The following is a 20,755-nucleotide window of genomic DNA, read 5'->3' on the forward strand; positions in this document are numbered from 1 at the left end:
CTTTTCAACATTCGTTAACAGAAATATTTCTTTAAATTTATATTTACTAACGTTAATTAGTAGAAAATAATTTATTGTATCTATATATGTGTACATATTGCAACGAGTTTGAGAATCATCGGTTCGAGTCATACGCGTGTTTAATTAAGAGAAACGAATGTTCTAGTGATAAGGTAAAAGAAATAAGGTAGAATTTAAGGTTGCGTTTACGGTAGGTGCTACGAGAAACGCAACATAGTCAAACATTAATAAACTATAAATAACGATCACATTGAACTGACTGAGATGAGAGTGACTTTTGAGGTATAAAACACCGATCAAGGGTACATGAAGTCTTAAGTAGGTTTTTTGAACATCTGTGTGTTCTCAGTGGTTCATTTTCAGCGTGCAAGATAATGATTGAGTTATTGTGCAATGAAGTGTTCATTGCTAACACTATTATCACTTAAGAATTTACAATGTTTTTGTAAGTAAATTAAATAACACTTGTTCCAATCAAAAAGAATTTAAGAGATGACTAACAAGTTAAACAAAATATGTTTTAACTAAGGGAACCAGATATTCTGTAAATTTTTTTACAGAAAAACAAGCTTGAAGTTGATCTATTCAGTGAAATAAAGTTAAAACGTTATAGGTAATAATATTTACTAGTAAAAAAATTTTACTAACAAAATTTGCCAATACATTATTTTACTTAATTTTTTCAATTTAATCATTCTATATATTATTATATATCGTATGGTTATTAAAAAAAAATGGAATGAAAGTTAACGTACGTTTAATCGGTGTTTCCATCTGTAAATCAGCTCATCTGCTCCAATTTCAACGTGGTCAAATGCATGGATTTATATGACATGCTAATCACTTGAGTACTCGCCAGCCCATTCAACACTTTTCTTACGAATTTGTTCATGCAGATGCATGCATTTGATCGATGTCGAACCACACCAGTAATTTAAGGAACACGTAACATATATATACGCTTTAGAGACGTCTTGTAATAGCGTTCTACGTCGATCGTCTTCGCCACTTTTAACGTTTTGGAACAACGTGTACTACGTTTTTCTAAAGTCAAGTCTCGTGCTCATCAGCTAAGATCGTTACGTTGTTTAACGATATAATGGAAAGAAACGACTTCTAAAGTGCAACTAGATAAATTTCATTGAATCTTGAAAGTGTGCAACAAACGTCTGACATCGTATCCATTTAATGGAAATCGATTGTTAACGTGTCTTTCGATATAATCGAAACTTAATTCTTTGAAGCGGGAATTGAATTAGTTACTATTATTCTGATTACAGAATTAATCACTCATTTCTCTTAATGCAGATTTTTCATATTTTCTTTCATCGAATTAAATTTTCATTTAAACCTACCAAGTTTATATAAATAGCATAGTTCGTGTAATATAGCAAACTAGGAAAAAGTACCAGTATGACGACGCTTCAAAGGAGTAAGAAGTAGCGCTACATTCAGATGTAATGCGTCGAAGAAATGCGCGGACTGAGCACAGTCGCGAACGTTTCTAACCTATCTTGAGCAGTTATTAGTCTGTTGAAAGCTTAGACGTTAGAATGACGAGAGCGTTTCGAACGAGCGAAATCGAAGAGTGCCAAATTATACACGCAAAAGCAGATCGATCGCGAGATGCGACAACTGCTCGTCAATTAAACAAAGAAGAAAGATGTAAAAGCGAAAACCGGCGAGACTAACACGCAGCACAAACGGTTAAACATAAGGATCTCCCATCGACGAATGTCAACCCCGAGAAAAAGGTATCTCGCTAATCATGCTAATTAATGGTAGAAACGCGTTTCTATTATTGAGAACTCTTCGGTCCACAGGCATCAACGTTAGGAATAATTTTTTTACGATACAATAATACATGTATTGTGTGCGAAGTTGCACGGTGAAATCAGCGATCAAATCGCGATCGAATCGTGATCATTCCTCTCGAGGATAAATAAGTTGAGAAAAAGAGCTTAACTCACAAGGAATGACCGTTTCGGCGAAATCGTTACCATCGTGCCCTTTTTAAGAACTTTCCCTTCGTGGATCGAGCACATTTCCTTCGCGAATCGTTGTGAACGTCGAAGACAGAAGTTCGAGGAAAAAAAGATGATGCGTTCGTTTATCACGGCGAACTCCTTGTTCAGCATCCCCCATTGGTCCATGGTACCTGAGAAACCAGCGAAGGGTTGCTTTCTGCGGTTACCACTGCGCCAGACGGATCGTTAGAGCGACTAACACCGAAACACTATTGTAAAAGGAAACTACTGTGGAAACAGGAACTGTTATTGTTACACGAATAAAATAAAATCCATATTACATGAGCTTGAACTGTTCTTCCACCTTTGTTCTTATTGTTCATTTGATATTATTGACTAGAATATTCGTTGGATTTCATATTAGATATTTTCTTTTTTTTCATGATGACTTTTTTAGACCAACATCCTAGAGTCGGAAGTATTTGGTTTGGAGGTTATAACAAAGAAGTATACACATTGTTGCACCGAGATATTACAAGATTCAATGCATGACTCTATTTTAGGAAACTTCAATTCATTCAAAATGTTACTTTCAGTTTTAACCATTTGTCTCGTGCAAAACCTTGAGGTAACTTTCCGACAGAAAATTTAGAAATAATACTGACTTTTGTGACAATGGAGCTTATTAGAAGAAACTAAATTTAATGCGAAATTTTTTAATTGAGATAAAATTGATACATCAGTATACTAGAAAAAAAAAACATCTATGAAAAAATATATATTGATGTTTCATCGATAAGCGAAACACCTACGATAGAAATAACTTCATTAATTGTACAACAAATATTGTATCACAGCGTAATATTGATCTTTAGATAAAAATTTGTCGATAAACTGTGTAACTTTGATATTTTATAAATAGTATATTTAGATAAAACGTAAGATAATAAACAAAAATAAAAGAAAATGTGAATAATTCTATACACTCCTTTGTTTAAATTTCTATCAATTTTAAATGTACCATTCTATTCATTTTAAACAAATATCTGATACAATGAAAATTCGAATACACTGCAATTTTAAGAAAAAGGGACGAAATGATTAAAATGTAATAATCACCAGCCTGCACTCTGAATCATAAGTCGGCAAGATATAAATCAAGGAGAGAACGAAGATGAGTCGAAGGAAAGGACAGAATCGAGACAAAGGGGATCGATGACGAATCAAAGGCAGAGACTTGGTCGAGAAGCGAGACATCAGAGGTGACGGATTGTGATCGTCAAGTGATCGGCCCCCTCGTCGTTGACGGGAGGCAGAGGGTCGACGAACCAACCAATCGTGCCGGGCCTCTTGCACCTGAATTCTAATGAGGTCCACCTGGGTATATATGAGAGCTTAACCTCGACCGAAGCCACGATTTTTCTGGGGTGCCCGCTTGTCGTGAAGGTGAGTCCTCTTCTCTTTACTTTCCTCTGTCTCTCGACATCACTTTAACCAGCTCCCCTCTGTGTCTCCTCTAAGATCACTTTCGACACTTTAACGTTCATTGTTCGATAATTGATAATATATTGCCATCGTGGTTTCTTTTTCAGTGTCTTCTCGTGCCTGTATTAAACATATATTTGCGTGATTGAAAAGCTAAGTTCAAAAGATTTTGTTTGGATTTAAATGCTATCTCATAAATATATCTCATCGAACATTTATTACACTCGTCCAACGTTAATTCCGATGTTCAATCATTTCATTTACTTTAAGTACTTGATCTTAATTTTAAAAATAAAGCGATATCAAGAACGATTAAATGTCAATTGCTTGTAAAGGTAAAGATAGTTATCTCATTACTTATCGCAAAAAGTTTCTATGGACAGTTTTACTCATCGTACTTATATCTTGTAAGCTGATCACCATCACCTTAGAATCAATCAATGGAAAATTAATTGGAAAAACAATAACATGTTTGCAAAATATCTGTTATTTGGTTAATTGGAAAACTGTGTAACTCAATTAGCGGTAACTATCCTGAGCAATCTAATTTCACGTTACACTCTTGTCATGAGTCAATAATATTTCTAAAAAGAGATCTTTCTATACTTACATTCTTAAAATGTTATTTTTCCTCGTTTCTTGGTCAAAACATCGAATATTTCTTCTTCCAAGTAACACTGAAAGCATTTTTGTTCAGTAATACACGAAAATATAAGAAAAGAACCGTTGCCAAATTTTACCGCTAGTTATATTCGTCCAGTTTCAATCTCAAGCATCGTGGACCATCAAAACAAAATCTGTCGGTATTTACATGAAGTCGTTGGAATTTTGTTGCGATTACCGACACGTCACTTGGGCCATAGTCCTCTCCCTTCGTTTCCGTCTTTTTTCTCTTTCTTTCAATGATCCGCGGCCACTCGAAGGTCACTGTGAATGTGGTTCGAGCATTGTGAAAAAGTTTTCAATAACCTCGTTTTCAAAAAAATTATAAACTCTAAGATTCCACGGTCATTCTTATCATCGCGGAATAACTATGTGAAATATTAAGTAGATAAGAAAAAATTGGTCCATCTGATCGATCACATATCACTCTGAATGTCGGTCACGTCGAATCGAAGAAGTTATCATCTATCGATTCTTTATGCGCACGAGGTAATCGAATCGACGAAACGCAGTAGACTGCATTGCAGCGCCAAATCAAGCGTCTAATTCGCAAATAGTCACGCGCGTTGTTACGTTCTTGTACACCAGGAAGAACCTCGAAATCGTGCACGACTAACGAAGAATACGTATCGAAAATGAGCCAACTAGTTCCTCTTCCATTCATTTCTTGAATACTGATCCGACGTCGCGTATATAAATTAAAGAAATGATAAAAATGTTCCACTTAAGAGGTTATCTTGTGTTTACAAGTCCCTCGATCTATCCATGGAAGTAGATTCCAGTGGTTTTTTTAGTTCCATTAAACGAAAATTCTACAACTCGTAAAACGTGAACATCGAGGAAGAAATGTTTTAAAACTTTGATAAAAGTCACAAAGAATATAGAAGTATTCGATCGAGAAGAGAAACAAAACCTGTACAGTTCGTGAATTTCTTCGAAGAAAATCGTTGGAATATAAGTTATAGAGAAAAAGTTTAAGACGTTGGTTTCAGAAGTGCGTAAAAAGATGAACAAAATACTAACATTTCGAGTTATTATCTCGCTGGAAACGGGGAACCTCCGTGTATAGGTTTGTTGATGTTTGTATTCGGAGTGCAGCTCGCGGAATAGTAGTCGAAGGATCCGATGCAGCCAGCATTTTAATTCACGCAACGAAAAACTCGGTTCGGATCTTCTTTTATCTTCGCAAACCGGGATCATTATCTAGTTCTTTTATTTCACGCGAAACTCATCGAATTCCAAGAACCATCTTTAATCTCCTTTCGCCTTTGTTTCTTGTTCGGCCGGTAGCTTTGATCGTCATTCGAGACCCGATTTACTTTATTGTGAGACAATATATGAAAAATTCTCATAAATGGTATGCGAAAGTAGCGGTAAGATACAAAGAAACGTAACAGTGAGGGAAACGTCGTATGTTTCCTTACATCTTCGAATTTGTATCGCTTTTCTCCCGCCATTTTTCGACTCTTTTATTTCGAGTGTTTACCACGGCGCTATGATTCTCGTGAAAATAACGGATTTTTCAGACAACGTATCGGAAAGGAAATGAGGCAATTCAATGCGAATAAATGGAATACTCAGAATTTCGGTACCTTTAAATAGAGTGTAATATGAAACCCCGTCGTAAAATATAATATCCAACACATTCTTCGTCGTCGTTGATGTTTATTCGTGTTTTCTATACCCTCGAACTCACGTGACCACCAGTATCAAATTACCCTCCACGAAACGAAACGATCGCTACAGTTTGCTATTAATACCGAATATTCGTTCAGAAATATGAGCATTTTACGAACAGTTACATTTACGTATTATAACGCGAATATTGAATATTTGTACATGTGTATATAAATCATGCAACCGGTATTGTATTGAAATCCAACGAGATGAATCTATCTTAGATGAATTCTTGTTTTCAAAATCGATTGAACAATTCGTAGGACAAACAAAGTATTGTGAGTATGCACCTCGCATAATTTACAACTGTTACGTAACATTATATATCTGCGAATTTTTTTTTTACAGTTAATTCACCTTGTACACTACGCTAATCACACCCGCTGCGCATCTCAATTGCGTTACTAAATAACTGTTAAAGATAAAATATACACAGGTGTCAACGGAAACCGGTCATTTTCCCAAAGGAAGAATATGTTTGAAGACTTAATGACGACCTGTTACTACCAAGAGACACGCGTGTTTTATTCACGGCGTGGATTAAAGCGGGAGAAAAGTCGGCATCGTTAAGCAATTGAGAATTTTATTTTGCAATTTCGTCCGCCCAGGTCCCGCAAGGGGATGAACCCCCCGTTTTTATGGGCATGTTCTCGCAGCTTGATTTCTCGTCGACTTTTATCGGCGAGAGCCGCGTAAAAAATATCCATGGCTTTTATCGATCGTGCTGTTTCGCACACCGGTATCGAATAACGCCTTGGTTTTCGGTCCTCGTGCTCGAACTCCCGTTGAAAAGGTGCTTGAACTTTTAATATTCTATACCGCATCTTTCTCTGAGCGCAAACTCGTTTTCGTCTTAAGGTGTGCAAAGGCTGAGCTGGACGTAGATTTGTGAAGGATTGACAAAGGAATTGATGAAGGAGACACTCGGTACTTCAAACAGAAAAAATTTTTGCTTACAAATGTAAGGATCAGTTAATTTCATAGACTGCTTTGCCATGATTAAATACTTGAGTCCTCGTTTCTTCACCACTTACCCTAAAAGAAAGAGCAAACCGCTTAGACCAAAAAGAAACGATAAATTACTAGCATAACGTTACAAACACCGTAATTAATACCCAGTTTTAATATTTGAGAAAGAATTATTAAAAATAGCGAAAGAATTGTACAATCTATAATGATAGCAATTGACTGTAATAAGTAATCTTCATACCATATATCTTTTACTGAAATCTCTTATCTAAGTTTCAAATTGTAACTTGTTATTTTTCTGCTTCACGCCATGATAACAATTTCCTTGTATTCTTCGCGATATCAAAGGAAGTTTATATAAACATGAAATGGAATGACACAGAGTAACAGGAAGGTATGAAATCAGTGAATGACACATAACCTATCCAATACCCAAATGCGATTCCTCGAGTTTTAACACAAGCGTAACGTTCGAGGTCAAGATCAAGATCAAGATCAATGAAAGGGGCTTGGGTGGATCATGACACGTTTATTCAATACTCGTGCAAGGAATGCACTAACGTGAGATTATTGGGAAAAAATTTCACAGAGATATCACGGTATTTACTTTACTGGAAACCGGTCGGCTTGGATTATTCCCTGTTTGAAGAATGGCGTTTCAATGAAGCGATCACCGTGCCCACCACCCAGTGTTTCCAATCAACCTGTGTTCCTCTTATAGAGCTGCCTCGATACTCGACTTAAACAGACGTTGATACTGCCAGGTGACGATTGTGACATCGTCAATATTGTCTCTGACTCCAACTTTCGTTCCATCGAAGACTGATTGAACCGTCAAACTTGGATAACTCGTTGCTGAAAGAAATTCAATATATTTGCTATTTTACAACAGCTGAAATAATAGCTGACTGAAAAGGTTCTTACCACCTTATACAATGAAATTTGATCAAGATTATTTCTCATTTCCAACTTCTTCGATAACTTTCTCTTGTCTGCTTAAAGTATTCAATGTCAGGTTCGAGTAAAATCAATCACGAATTTATCATTCGAGACATCTTTGAATGAGATCTTTATAAATTTTTGGGTTCATCTGGTGGAGTAATATCAGCTGCTTATTAACCGAATTTTTGTTGATTTTTTAGTTTTCAGGATGACAACGGGAAAGAATCTCCTGATACTTCCAATATTGCTCGTGGCTCTTATTTACGCGACAGGTAAATACACTATTCCTTTCAGATAATATATTCATAAAGCTAGAAACGTGTTTCTAACATTAGAGACACGTGGTCGAAATAAAAGAAGAAGTAACTGAACGATGTGTGAAAGTTTCAGCGAACCAGCCTGCTAGAATAACGTGTTACTTCAGCAACTGGGCAATATATCGGCCGGATGTTGGCAGTTACGGAATAGAGAACATCCCAGAGAATCTCTGCACCCATGTCATTTATTCGTTCATCGGTGTAAGCAATGTTACCTGGGAGGTGCTTATTTTAGATCCAGAACTGGACGTGGACAAAGGCAATTTCGTGGCCTTCAACAAACTCAAGTCTAAGAATCCACACTTGAAGACCTCCGTAGCTGTTGGCGGTTGGGGAGAAGGTGGCAGGAAGTACAGTGCTCTGGTCAGTGTGAAAGAAAGGAGAGACACTTTCATCAAGAGTGTAGTTGGTAAGGAGGTTTAATTAAATAATCTTACCTTTAATTTGGGTACTTGTCACCGTTTACTTCATTTGTTTGCTTACATTTTTATTATTGCTAGTTTAGAAGCTTAAGAATTCATCCAATTTTGGTTGCCGGAAACTGGGTTCTATCGCAGTTACAATTTTTTGAATATTATTATATACGTTTAAATTAAGTGAAAATAAAATTAAATATTCGATATGCTTATATAGATAATGATGACTTCTATGTTACTATTTTTCACCAGGATTCATGCACGAGTATGGTTTTGACGGCTTCGATCTTGATTGGGAATATCCTGGTGCTTCGGACAGAGGTGGCAGATATACCGACAAGGACAAGTTCTTCTACTTTGTGGAGGAGTTGAGACGAGCCTTTGACAAGGAGAATAAGGGATGGGAGCTAACAATAGCGGTACCGATGGCGAAATTCCGTCTGGATGAAGGATACCATGTCCCAGAATTGTGCAAGTGAGTGAATCATCGCATTCCTCGTTTCTTCTTTAATCTTTCGATTATGAAATTCATTATCGGAGACCGTTAAATGGTACTGCTTCTGCTAATGCATTCATAAATCACGATTTCATGGCTTCATAAATTACAATATAATAAGAAAAACTTTTCCACAGAAATATGGACGCTATCCATGTAATGGCTTACGACCTCAGAGGTAATTGGGCTGGGTTTGCCGATGTACACAGCCCACTTTATCGTCGTCCGCACGATCAATGGGCATACGAGAAATTAAATGTTGTAAGTGTTGGAAGAAGTGTATATCATCCTCATAAAAAAGATATATGCGTTGAAGCGTATATTTATATGCAGAAAAAATCCTACTTAAATATTAAAATTCAAAGGAACTATTGAATGTAAATGCATACCGTACTAGAAATAATGTAACTTGTTTGTAATATTATATTCAACATTTTCCCCATAGCACGATGGCCTTCTGCTTTGGGAAGAAAAAGGTTGTCCTGCGAAGAAACTGGTCGTCGGAATTCCGTTGTACGGACGTACGTTCACCCTCAGTCAGACTAATAAAAATTATGAGCCCGGCACTTACATCAACAAAGAGGCTGGTGGCGGTGCGCCTGGAGAATATACTCAAGCTAAAGGATTCCTATCTTATTACGAGGTACAACAGACCAATGTTCGATATTATAGCCACATAGATCGATAAATAAATAATTTAAATAAATAATGCGAAACTTTGTATTGTCTTATTATTTAAAAAAAATTGTTTATTTATAGATTTGTACTAGGTTACAAGCGCCAGGCAGTAACTGGACTCAAAAATTCGATAACATTGGCAAAGTTCCATATATGTATCAAGGTATGTAAATAAGTTAAGTGAGTAATTTTGTCAATTAATTTTGTAAGTTAATTTAACAATTAAAAATTACAGGAACACAATGGGTCGGTTATGAAAATGTGGAAAGCGTAAAGTATAAAATCGATTTCATCAAAGAGTCTAAATATGCTGGTGCCATGGTTTGGGCCATCGATATGGATGATTTTTATGGACTTTGCGGTGACCGCAATCCCTTGATGAATGTCATTTATCAGGGATTAAAAGAATATGTCGTACCAAATAAAGATTTCCACACTACCCCCACGGTAAAAAAATTTAATTTTACTAAAATTATAAAAATTTCAATTTAGTTATGAACTAAATTAACAATGGTTATAAACATAGTTCAACCAGTATCAAAACGTGAACCTATTTGTTAAAAATTCTAAACCAAATATTATTTAGTTAGATCATTTTATTTTTTTATTTAGCCTGATTGGGCAAAACCACCAAGCACCACGTCGTCAGGTAGTGTTCAAACTACTCCAACTACTCCACCTCAATCGCCTTCAACCAACAGACCTACGGAAAGACCTACAGAAAAACCTACTCAAAAACCAATAATAACTTCCTCAACTACAGAAGAAACAGATAAATCTGAACCTACTCAACCATCAATAGACGATAATGAAACAGAAAAAATCGATTGTGAAAATGGCAATACATTTGTTCCTTCTAAAGATTGCCATTCGGTAAGTGTTCATACTAAAAATTATAATTAAGAAAACTAGTCTAATAATTCGTAAATGCAATTTATACATTATATACATACAAAATTTAATACGTTATATTCATATATAATTCATGTTACAGTATTATGAATGTGTTCACGGAAAGCCAATGAAATTCAAGTGCCCCAACAATTTAACTTGGAACACACAAATCAATGTTTGCGATTGGCCGCAAAATGCTGATCGAGAAGAGTGTAAATCCCCGTGAAAGTTCTGCATTCCGAGCTTACACTCGTTAGAAAACAAAGGGACTGAAAAATTTCATCGCGATTTCTAAATATGAACAATTGATCACTATACCTCCTTTAAAAATGTTGTAATATATGGCAAACTGCAATTATTAATTATTTTATTCATTCACTTACTATAATAATATGTTATAAGTATTGCCAAATAACAAAAATTCAATAAACATCACATCATTCATAACAATATTTTTGTAATGTAGCAATTTAAAAATTGTTAAATTATGAATGTATATATATTAGTTCAAAATTATAATTTGTTGAATAATTTGTTATTTCAAAACCATAACTAATTTTAGCATTAATTTTATGAACAATTCAAAGCATTTCACTTATCGAAATAAGATTAAAATTAAACATTTTTAAGAATAAGGGTTAACAAATCCTTCGAATATTTAGTATCTGTGCATATCTTTGTAATATAAATAATTTCATAAAGCTTTTCTTTAACATCTTGGATAATAAATAGTTACAAATCGAAATAACTAAATGAAAAAGACTGATCGACTGTTACTTCATATAAAATTTATTCAGATTTAACTGATATATAAACAAAATAAATTTTATATTGGAGAGAAGTATGGACGAGAATTACACATGTGACCAAATATTTAATATGATAATTCATGATTAGCTTTATTAACTTTCTTATGTAGTGTTATTATATAAGTGACCACGTGTATAATGAATATGTATATCGTTACGCACGATACTCCAATAAATCCGAAATTTAAATTAAGATATGTAGTGTTTGCTTAATAGTGTAAGGGAGTGCAAAATCGTTTTATTGAGAAAAATTCTGGTAAAATGACAATTATTTAATATTCATTATTAAGATAATAATGAATATATAATTAAAAAGTGTATTAAGTGGGGGACGTTCCCCTTTAATAAACAGATTCTCATTGTGAAGGTCAAAATTGCTCTAAGCAATCTCTATGCCTATACGTGTAACGAGCAAACCTTAGTGTAATTGCTTCGTATCAAATATGGCGCAAATGATGATACCTAGGATTGCGCTTTTATCTATTAAAAATAATAATCGAGTAATACCTCGAATTTTTGTGCCGTTAAAATATAAACGATCATGTTTCCATACAAGCTGGGTTCTCGATGGTATGCAATTTATTCAGAAATACTTTCTTAACACACTTATTCGCGATGGAATTGAGGTTAACATTCAGTTACATATTTTAAATTATATTTATTCAAAATAACGTTAATTATCATGTCAATCGAAATGTTGAAGATAATAAAAGCAAATATTTCTTTTATTTTTCATTCACTTCAATTTGTAACCATGTGTTTGCAACATTGTTAAAATTGATTATGCAATCAAGTATCATGTTAATTTTGTTATATGACGTTTCCACTGTGTCATACAAGTTTTTATTTATTTTTAGTCAAGGGAAAGGAGGTTTTAATGCCTTCCTTGTCACCTACTATGGAAAGTGGTACTATTGTCAAATGGCTCAAAAAAGAAGGTGACAAAATCGATGCAGGAGATGCACTTGCTGATATTCAAACTGATAAAGCTATTGTTACTATGGAAATTGATGATGACAGTATTCTTGCAAAAATAATTGTAAGATATGAAAAACATTAAATAATCATAGTGAATATAAATAATATTTCTATCATGATATAATTTCTCTAATACAATTAACATTATATCTTTATATCTTACAAAATGTTTTTAATAATGATTTAATATAATGCTTTATCAGGTGCAAGAAGGAGTTAAAGATATCAAAGTAGGTACATTAATAGCACTTACTGTTGATGTAGATGAAGATTGGAAATCTGTGGAAATGCCCGATAATGTTTCAACTGTTTCTGCTGCTCCATCACCATCACCTTCTGCACCAACAGTGACACATTCTACAAGTGCACCAGCTCAACCACCTCCTGGCCAGTATGTATTTATTAAAGTAGTTTATAATATTATATTTGTCCATACTTCAAGTCCTTTATTTCATTAATAATGCATGTATTAAACTGTTTGATATTCAAAATATTGTTTCTTTCAGAATAAATGTTACTATGCCAGCATTATCACCAACAATGACTTCAGGAACAATAGTAAAATGGCTTAAAAAGGAAGGAGAAGAAATAGAACCAGGAGATGCACTGGCAGAAATCCAAACAGACAAAGCTGTTATGACTTTTGAAGTTGAAGATGAAGCCATATTTGCAAAAATTCTTGTATATAATTTTTATGGAATATTCATTTATCTTATTTCAAAAACTGAATGTTTATTCAAAGATTTATTTAACAGGTTCCTGAAGGAGGTCAAGTGGAAGTAGGACAATTAATTGCCATCACAGTAGAAAAAGGAATGGATTGGAAAAATGTTGTTGTTCCAACAACAACTGGACCACCTGCAGCTGCTTCTGCAGCTACTCCATCTGCAACAGCTGTATCAGATAAAATGCCTGCACCAAGTGGACAGTATGTATAAAAAATATAATAATTTTCCAGTATATCTAGCAAACACTATGTTATTTGTTATTCTATTTTTTTCTTAGAGTGTATGGTTTAGCAGTTAAACGTTTATTAGAAGAATATGGATTGAATGCAGAATCTATTAAAGGAACTGGCCGACCCAATCGATTGTTGAAGAGTGATGTTTTAACTTATATTCAAACAAATAATGTAAAAAGAGTTGCACCAAAAACAGGTATAAAAAAACAAACAGTTAAAATGTGTACACTGAAATATATTATCTTATTTAATTGAATAGCACCACCACCTCAAGTTGATAAAGGTAAAACAGAACCAAGTGTTGGTCCTTCAAAGGTACATGTACCCAGTGGTCGCCCCTCCGCTTATGAAGATATTCCAGTTTCTAACATACGCGGTGTTATTGCAAAAAGACTTGGAGAATCAAAAGTATAAATATAAATTTTTTTATACATTAATACTTAACAAAATTTGATATATATATATCTTATCAGTAACATTATAATAGAAGATACATTTCTAATCATACATTACATTTTAATTATATAAATCTTTCAGAGCACTATACCGCATTCTTATGCATTTGTCGATATTAAAATCAATAAACTAAATGAAATTCGTAATGAACTAAAAACTGACGGCATTAAAGTTTCGATAAACGATTTCGTTACGAAAGCAGCGGCACACGCATTAATCGAATGTCCATTTATCAATACGTTGTATCAAAATGGTCAAGTTAGTATATAATTTGGTACAATTGCCGAAATGTACTAATTAAATAATATTAACAAGTTTTATGTTTCATATTTTTTAACAGATAATTCGTATGCCAAGGGTTGATATTTCTGTCGCAGTTGCTACAGAAACAGGACTTATTACGCCAATCATTTTTGACACTGCAGCTAAAAGTGTAGCAGATATTTCAAATAATATTAAAGAATTAGCTGAGAAAGCTAGGAATGGTCGATTAAAACCAGAAGAATTCCAGGGAGGAACATTCACGTAAATACATGAATTTATGCAATTTATTGCAAGTTTATAAATGAAATATAAAATTCTAAATTGTATTTTACATATAATTTGTAATATTTTTCAGAATATCTAATTTAGGAATGTTTGGTATTAAGCAATTCAGTGCCATTATAAATCCTCCTCAAACAGCAATACTTGCAGTTGGAACTGGTCGAGAAGAATTGGGTAACAGCATTAAAAAATTTACATGTTTTTTTTTTTTGTATATAGTTATAGAAACAAATGCAGGAAATATTGATGAATTATTTTCTAGATGCTGCACTACAAAAAGTAATGAGAATGTCAACAACCTTATCATACGACAGACGAGCAATTGATGAAGAACAAGCTGCAGACTTTTTGGCTGTCTTAAGAGCTATGTTGGAAGATCCTACTTTCCTCGTCGCTGGTAAATTACGAGCGCTAAGGTACGCACAGGACTGACCTTTAATTAAATCTTGCAAGACTTAAAAGAAACCCTAAATGAAATCTTAAAAGATTTATTGAAAAATGATTTAGGTTTTAGGTTGTAGGTATATTTTAGTTTTCCGTACAACTGTAATTTTCTAAAAATAGGTCTGAAGGATTCATAATCTAATACAAATATATGTAATAAGTAATATATGAGATTTAAAACTATTCGAAAATTCGTAGTTAACTTTATTATAATTCGAAAATTATATTTACAAAATTTAATTCATACAGTTTAAAAAATTATGTAAGATGTTTTAAAACTTCAGATCTTAACCAAAAAAAAAAAAAAAAATGTTATTTATCTGCTCAAATACTGCCAAAGAAGTTTAGGGTGACAATTAATTCAATGGCCATATTCTCATTTCTAATATTTGCATAAAATGTTTTAGTGGAAATGTAAAAAACATTATGATTAAAGTAATAGATCAATATTATATATTTTATTATTATATTACGAATGAAATGTAAAAATTACAATTTTGTATGTTTATATGAATATTATTTGACATTACATGGTTTTTTTTTTTAATCACTCAATGTGTTCTACATTTCCCTAGAATTTTATGATTAATGAAATGTTTTTAATGTTTTTTTCAATATGTATTGAAAAATCTTGTGCAGTATATGTATATATAGTAATAGATTAATATGTAAAAAGGTGTAAAAAAATTTTAGAAAATGATATATAAAATGGTACAAATTGATCTTCCCATATTAAAACTATGGAATAATATAAATTCTTACGAATTTACATAAATTATTTACAAACAATATGTATCTTTGATACATATAATTTTCTTCCTTGTGAGTAAGTAGATAATTCTTACATTAACTGATTTATTTATATATTTATTTTAATAAAACAATGGCCACACTGTTGTAATTTCTTTCATGCAATAAAATGAATATACATAATTTTTTCTTATAATATAAATTATTTCATTTTATATGTATTAGAATAACAAAAATTTGTATACATAATGTATGTGTGTATATATATATAGAAAATTTTGTTTTTTTATATTAAAAATATTATGCATGATTAAAAACTTCAGTGTGGTTTAAGAAATTTATGGGACTAGTAAAATGTACAAGATTATAATTATAACTATATCTTGTAAATAAAATATTTATTGTTAAAACAGTGTGATGTTTCTTTATATATATTTAAAAATAATACATATACATTCAGTATTTAAAATAATTAAAAAGTTGGTAAATTATTTATACTACTATTACTTATCAATAGATAATTATATTTAGTTTTTTTATATTGTTTTATCACTGATAAAAGTATTTGTAAGGCAATTGGTATAGTACCATATGTATTGTTTGATAAGGCACAAATGTTACAGATGTCTAACTAATTTTACATTAATCTTTTTTAAACAAATGTTTGAATTGATCATTTTAACATAAATATAGTTAAATGTTAAATATATTTTTTATTTGGTTGTTAAATGCTTAAATAACTAAGATATTGGTTTTACACATACTGAATTGTTATATATGATTTTATATCAGTGTTTATCATTTACTTGAAATCTAATTAAATCATATTGAATGAACATGCAATATTTAATTACACAAGACAAAAATAATATGATAACATTAAATATAGAAATATGATATAACAGGACTCAGTGTTTATTATCACAGTTGTGATATTACTGCTCAGGTCTTAAACTAGATATAGATAATATTTAATCATATTGTGAATTCAAACATTTTTCTAAATACAATTTTATATACATTGTTTGTGGTACTCATATGATAAAATAGTACTTATTGAAATTTGGCATCTCATTTGGATAGGGTTAGGTTCTAAAATACAAATACAAAATTTCTCAAAAAGTAGTATATAAAATTTGGTAAAATCTTGTAAATCTAGTTGAGACTACAAAATCGTTAAAAAAAATGCATTTTACAATGTGTTGTATATCACATCAATTGCAATACTTGGTTATTAATACATGTGCCTATAACACTGAACCACAAGGTGCTTCTCACTACTACAATAAAATATTCCTCCAAGAAGAGGATTGTAGGAGCAGTCTTCCTTGTGTACTTAGATAATGATATATCAAATATTAAATAATATTTACTATAATACGGATTTTTTATATAAAATGTTTGATTAAAAATGTATGGCATAATTTGATTGACTAAATTATACAATTGTAAATAAGAAAGGAATGCAATTACAAAAAATAATGAATAAAATATGAATAAAATATGAGTAAATGTATCAGATGAAATAATGCATGATGTACATTCAGAACATCAATTGGTAAAATTATTAGATTAATATTATAAATTTAATTTGTACTATAACTAAATTGGAATAATTATTTTCTACTGTGCTTCAATAGCTATAAGTATAAAATAAGTTGTTATTCTACCCCTGACAGATACTATGTGCACATACAGAGCACTTTCAGTTCTTAAATAAACTAAGTACAATATTTTATAAAAATGATATACAAGTTATACTTTGTTATACAATAAATGCAAACAATTCGAAAATAAAGTCTTAATTTAATACAAAATGCCAAACATATTTTTAGCACAATGACTGACTTGTATTTTTCCTGCACCTACTTTCTCTTAAAATTGGTGACAAATTGCACTCTTTCAATATCTCTCTCAACTTCTTACACAACAGATATTGCACATGAAATAATTATTAATAACTTATATCAATACTAACTTTTCCAATGACTCAAGCAATAGAAATTAATCTATTGCATATGATTTATTATAAAATTAATGTAATAAGTGAATAATTATTTCTTAAAAATTATTTTGTAGTAATTTCTCCATTACTATAACTTATATTATCTCTATTGCAAATTTGGTAACACATTGATATAGATACGGTAGATGTGCATGTATTATAAAATACATAAAATCACTGCATTAAATATATCTAAATTTTTTGTGCAGTATGTAGAATACTCCTTGCATTATATAAATGATATCAATGCAATGCTATACACATACTCAAAAAGCTAACTCTATGTATAACAAAACAAAAATACATGTTCGATTTCTATTTAAAAGAAATTATTTAGTGGAACATTTTATGAAGTATTCTTTGCGCGGTTCTTATCAATGGTATCAGACTTGTTAACTCAGCACAGTTTTCTAAGAATGGGTGAGATAATAACTCATCTGCAGTTGCTCGTTCATCAACTTCAACTGCCAAACATCTTTCTAGAAAGTTTTGAAATGTTGGACTTAATGTATCCCATCTCGGAATAGAAGGCTTACCAATAGCAGCAATTAAATATAAGGCTCTTAAAGGTGTTTCTTTCATATAAGGTGGCTCGCCTTCTATCATTTCAATAGCCATAATACCTAAAGACCAAATGTCCACTTTTTTACCATATTGCTTTCTAGTCACTACTTCTGGTGCCATCCAATATGGAGTACCAACCATAGTTTGGCGTTTCTCATCACCATCGATATTAGCACAAAAACCAAAGTCTGTAACTTTCACAGCACCATTCATTCCAAGAAGTACATTATCAGATTTGATATCTCTATGAATAATTCCTCTTGTATGTAAAAAGCTAATTGCCTTTAAAACTTCTCTACAAACTGCTGCTATTTGTATTTCTTTCATTATGGTTTCAGTAACAACATCTGTAAGTGGCCCACCTTCTAATAATTCCATAACAACCCACAAATGTTCATTTAAAAGATATACATCCAAAAAATTAACTAGATTTGGATGCTGAAATTCTTTGAGAACTTTAATTTCAGTCAATATAAGTTCTTTTTTTGGCTGTTTTGATAAATCTATATCTTTTATAGCAACTCTTTGATCAGTATGTATATCAGTGGCTATAAATACAGTACCTGAAGCACCAGCCCCAACCTCTTTAGTTTTTTCAAAACGAAGATTTGGATCTCCACTATGACAAATAGCTCGAAGTTCTTCAAAAATCTCTTCATCATTAAGCTTTATTGCTGAACATTCTGTTTTCCTCCGTAAAATGGGACTTTCCTCTATTTTATTTTGTCCACTCTCATTTTCAAGCAATTGATCATCTTCAATCTGATATGTATTTAAATCTTCAAGAATTTCAGTAAGAGTTTTTTCCACTCTATCAGGGCATATTCGTGGTGTTGGTTTTGGAATCTTGTTCACTTTTGGAGGAAGTTCTGGTAACTTCTGTACTTGGCTATCTGTAGAACTTGCAGAACTTGATCCATCAGAATCTTCAGATTGAAATTTCTTCGATAAGATTTTATCAATTTCTTCAGATTCTTCTTCGATTAGGTCTTCCGTAACAAAAGGTTTAAATACTTTTTCTTCTGGTTTTCGTTTAATCGAATAATTATAAAATTTGATTGCTTGTAAAGCTGCAGCAGGATGCTCGTTCTGTTCTGATTTCGATATTTGTGTATTGAGCAGACGAATCCAAGATTCAGGAAGACCTTCCAACTGTCCTGTCACAGCATTTTTACTCACATGAAAGTTATGAGAAACTTGAGTAGGAAGACCAATTTTAGCGACTGTGTCAACCGAGCCGGTTTTTTTCCTTGAAAACAACTTTGTTATATTAAGACTCATTTTAGCGCGTAATTTCGCGCCTTTACCGCGTTCTCTTTTACGATGTATTGCGATCTTTTACAGAAGACAGAATTAGGAGAAGAAACGGCCACTTTTAAATCGCGATTTTCATCACAACATGACTCGTATGCTATCGACAGGACATCAAATACAATTAAAGGCGTGTTAGTGTGACTTACGTCATTTGGTAAATGGCGGTATAATTCAAAAAAGAGATATTTGAACAGTAATATATAAGATATAAAATTTTACTTTCGTATAATCATTTGAAATTACTTGTTCCTAATATCTGTATACGTTATAAGTTCGCATAAATTTAAATAAATTAGTTATTAATCCTTATATACACTGTTATAATATTATCTCATCTTATTTATCCTATTTCTGGTGATAAACGACATTTTTAGTTTAGAAAATATCATATGTATTTAAATGGGAAATTTAAATCAAATGTACAAATATACAGTTTGAATTTGATTAAAAATGCATTTTTATTAATAATTGCAAATAGTTAATACTCAAGTTTATTGAACAATTATCGGATAAAAGCAAAATATTTCAATGTTTTTCTCAATCCTATTTTAAAGAAAAAACTAATAAAATTATTTTGTTACTGATGATACAGTTTTGCAGGATTTTCGAGACGACAGAATTAAATTTACCTGATACCTTTTATTCAAAAAGTTTCTAAGTAAATTTGAAAGGTCTATGTGTATAATTTTTTTTTTATTAAAATAAATAATATATTTATAAATAATCTAGAGCCTTATCAGTTTTATTTATTTTACTAGAATAGGATATTTTCATTATTCTCCTTTCTCGTATATGCTACTACTAATTTCAATACTTTTAAATAATTGCTTATGCGTATTATTGACGTATTATTTCTTAATTTCCTCCTATTGATATTTCCCTTTCATCTGTTTTTTTTTCTATGTTTTTATCTTATCTATTTTATCTATTGTATACTAACATATTTCAAATTTCACTCAATAACGAGTAGACTGTATCATAAATTAGCCTGTTGACCCCACTCGGTCAACTTCAACGTGTGATTCTTAGTTTAAAAACTTGTCACCAATTAACCAATAGTTTTACACTCATACAGCTATTAGCCACTCACAGTTTTCTTATTCCACGTCTTTAAGACTGACCACTCACCGTTTTGAACGTTCAGCCAATCATATTATACTGGCACTACAGAGTCTTTATATAAGAACACCATTTAATAATTTCAAACAGATGTTTATTTACCATTTTGTTACATTTCACTGTATATATTAAATCAGTTATTATCGATTATGATGTCAGTTTTTTCTTCATCATTCTCAATTTGATTGTATTACATTTATTTTTAGCATAGATAACGCATATATTCTAAATATTGGACGAGCATACAACTCGCCAACGATACCTGACATTTCTGATCTTCCGAT

At 31.9% G+C, this 20,755-nt stretch overlaps 3 protein-coding genes across 4 annotated transcripts; 2 read left to right on the forward strand and 1 right to left on the reverse strand.

Annotated features, from left to right (window-relative positions):
* Positions 1-3,099: 3,099 nt before the first annotated feature.
* Positions 3,100-10,865, forward strand: LOC108556259 (endochitinase). Of its 2 annotated transcripts, none has more exons than XM_017912273.1 (10): positions 3,100-3,434; positions 7,925-7,996; positions 8,109-8,450; positions 8,710-8,932; positions 9,091-9,214; positions 9,399-9,596; positions 9,713-9,794; positions 9,867-10,078; positions 10,244-10,504; positions 10,626-10,865. In XM_017912273.1, the coding sequence occupies exons 2-10, from the start codon at positions 7,933-7,935 to the stop codon at positions 10,749-10,751; spliced, it is 1,632 nt and encodes a 543-aa protein (XP_017767762.1). In that variant the 5' UTR covers positions 3,100-3,434; positions 7,925-7,932; the 3' UTR covers positions 10,752-10,865. The 2 variants fall into 2 exon arrangements, with proteins under 2 accessions (XP_017767762.1, XP_017767761.1); XM_017912272.1 differs by lacking the exon at positions 3,100-3,434 and adding an exon at positions 7,392-7,698.
* Positions 10,866-11,660: 795 nt separating this feature from the next.
* On the forward strand, positions 11,661-14,806 carry LOC108545159 (dihydrolipoyllysine-residue acetyltransferase component of pyruvate dehydrogenase complex, mitochondrial). The gene is made up of 11 exons (XM_017896634.1): positions 11,661-11,904; positions 12,192-12,373; positions 12,516-12,703; positions 12,819-12,993; positions 13,068-13,240; positions 13,318-13,469; positions 13,533-13,681; positions 13,811-13,987; positions 14,070-14,254; positions 14,349-14,449; positions 14,538-14,806. Exons 1-11 carry the CDS (start codon positions 11,778-11,780, stop codon positions 14,705-14,707), a joined length of 1,779 nt encoding a protein of 592 aa, XP_017752123.1. The 5' UTR covers positions 11,661-11,777; the 3' UTR covers positions 14,708-14,806.
* A 3,001-nt stretch (positions 14,807-17,807) lies between these two features.
* Pak3 (p21 (RAC1) activated kinase 3) lies at positions 17,808-19,431 on the reverse strand. Its single transcript, XM_017896642.1, has one exon. It carries the CDS (start codon positions 19,317-19,319, stop codon positions 17,808-17,810), a length of 1,512 nt encoding a protein of 503 aa, XP_017752131.1. The 5' UTR covers positions 19,320-19,431.
* Positions 19,432-20,755: the final 1,324 nt, after the last annotated feature.

Source organism: Eufriesea mexicana, unplaced genomic scaffold (assembly GCF_001483705.2).
Source record: "Eufriesea mexicana isolate 0111107269 unplaced genomic scaffold, ASM148370v2 scaffold320, whole genome shotgun sequence".
In the NCBI taxonomy this organism is placed as follows: Eukaryota; Metazoa; Arthropoda; class Insecta; order Hymenoptera; family Apidae; genus Eufriesea; species Eufriesea mexicana.

Bases quoted from the DNA above. Each gene is read 5' to 3' on its own strand.
- LOC108556259 (XM_017912273.1), top strand. From the start codon at position 7,933: ATGACAACGGGAAAGAATCTCCTGATACTTCCAATATTGCTCGTGGCT. The intron at 7,997-8,108 runs GTAAATACACTA...GATGTGTGAAAG, and splicing joins GGCTCTTATTTACGCGACAG to TTTCAGCGAACCAGCCTGCT. The intron at 10,079-10,243 runs GTAAAAAAATTT...TTTTTTATTTAG, and splicing joins ATTTCCACACTACCCCCACG to CCTGATTGGGCAAAACCACC.
- LOC108545159 (XM_017896634.1), top strand. From the start codon at position 11,778: ATGGCGCAAATGATGATACCTAGGATTGCGCTTTTATCTATTAAAAAT. The intron at 11,905-12,191 runs GTATGCAATTTA...ATTTATTTTTAG, and splicing joins TACAAGCTGGGTTCTCGATG to TCAAGGGAAAGGAGGTTTTA. The intron at 14,255-14,348 runs GTAAATACATGA...AATATTTTTCAG, and splicing joins TTCCAGGGAGGAACATTCAC to AATATCTAATTTAGGAATGT.
- Pak3 (XM_017896642.1), bottom strand. From the start codon at position 19,319: ATGAGTCTTAATATAACAAAGTTGTTTTCAAGGAAAAAAACCGGCTCG.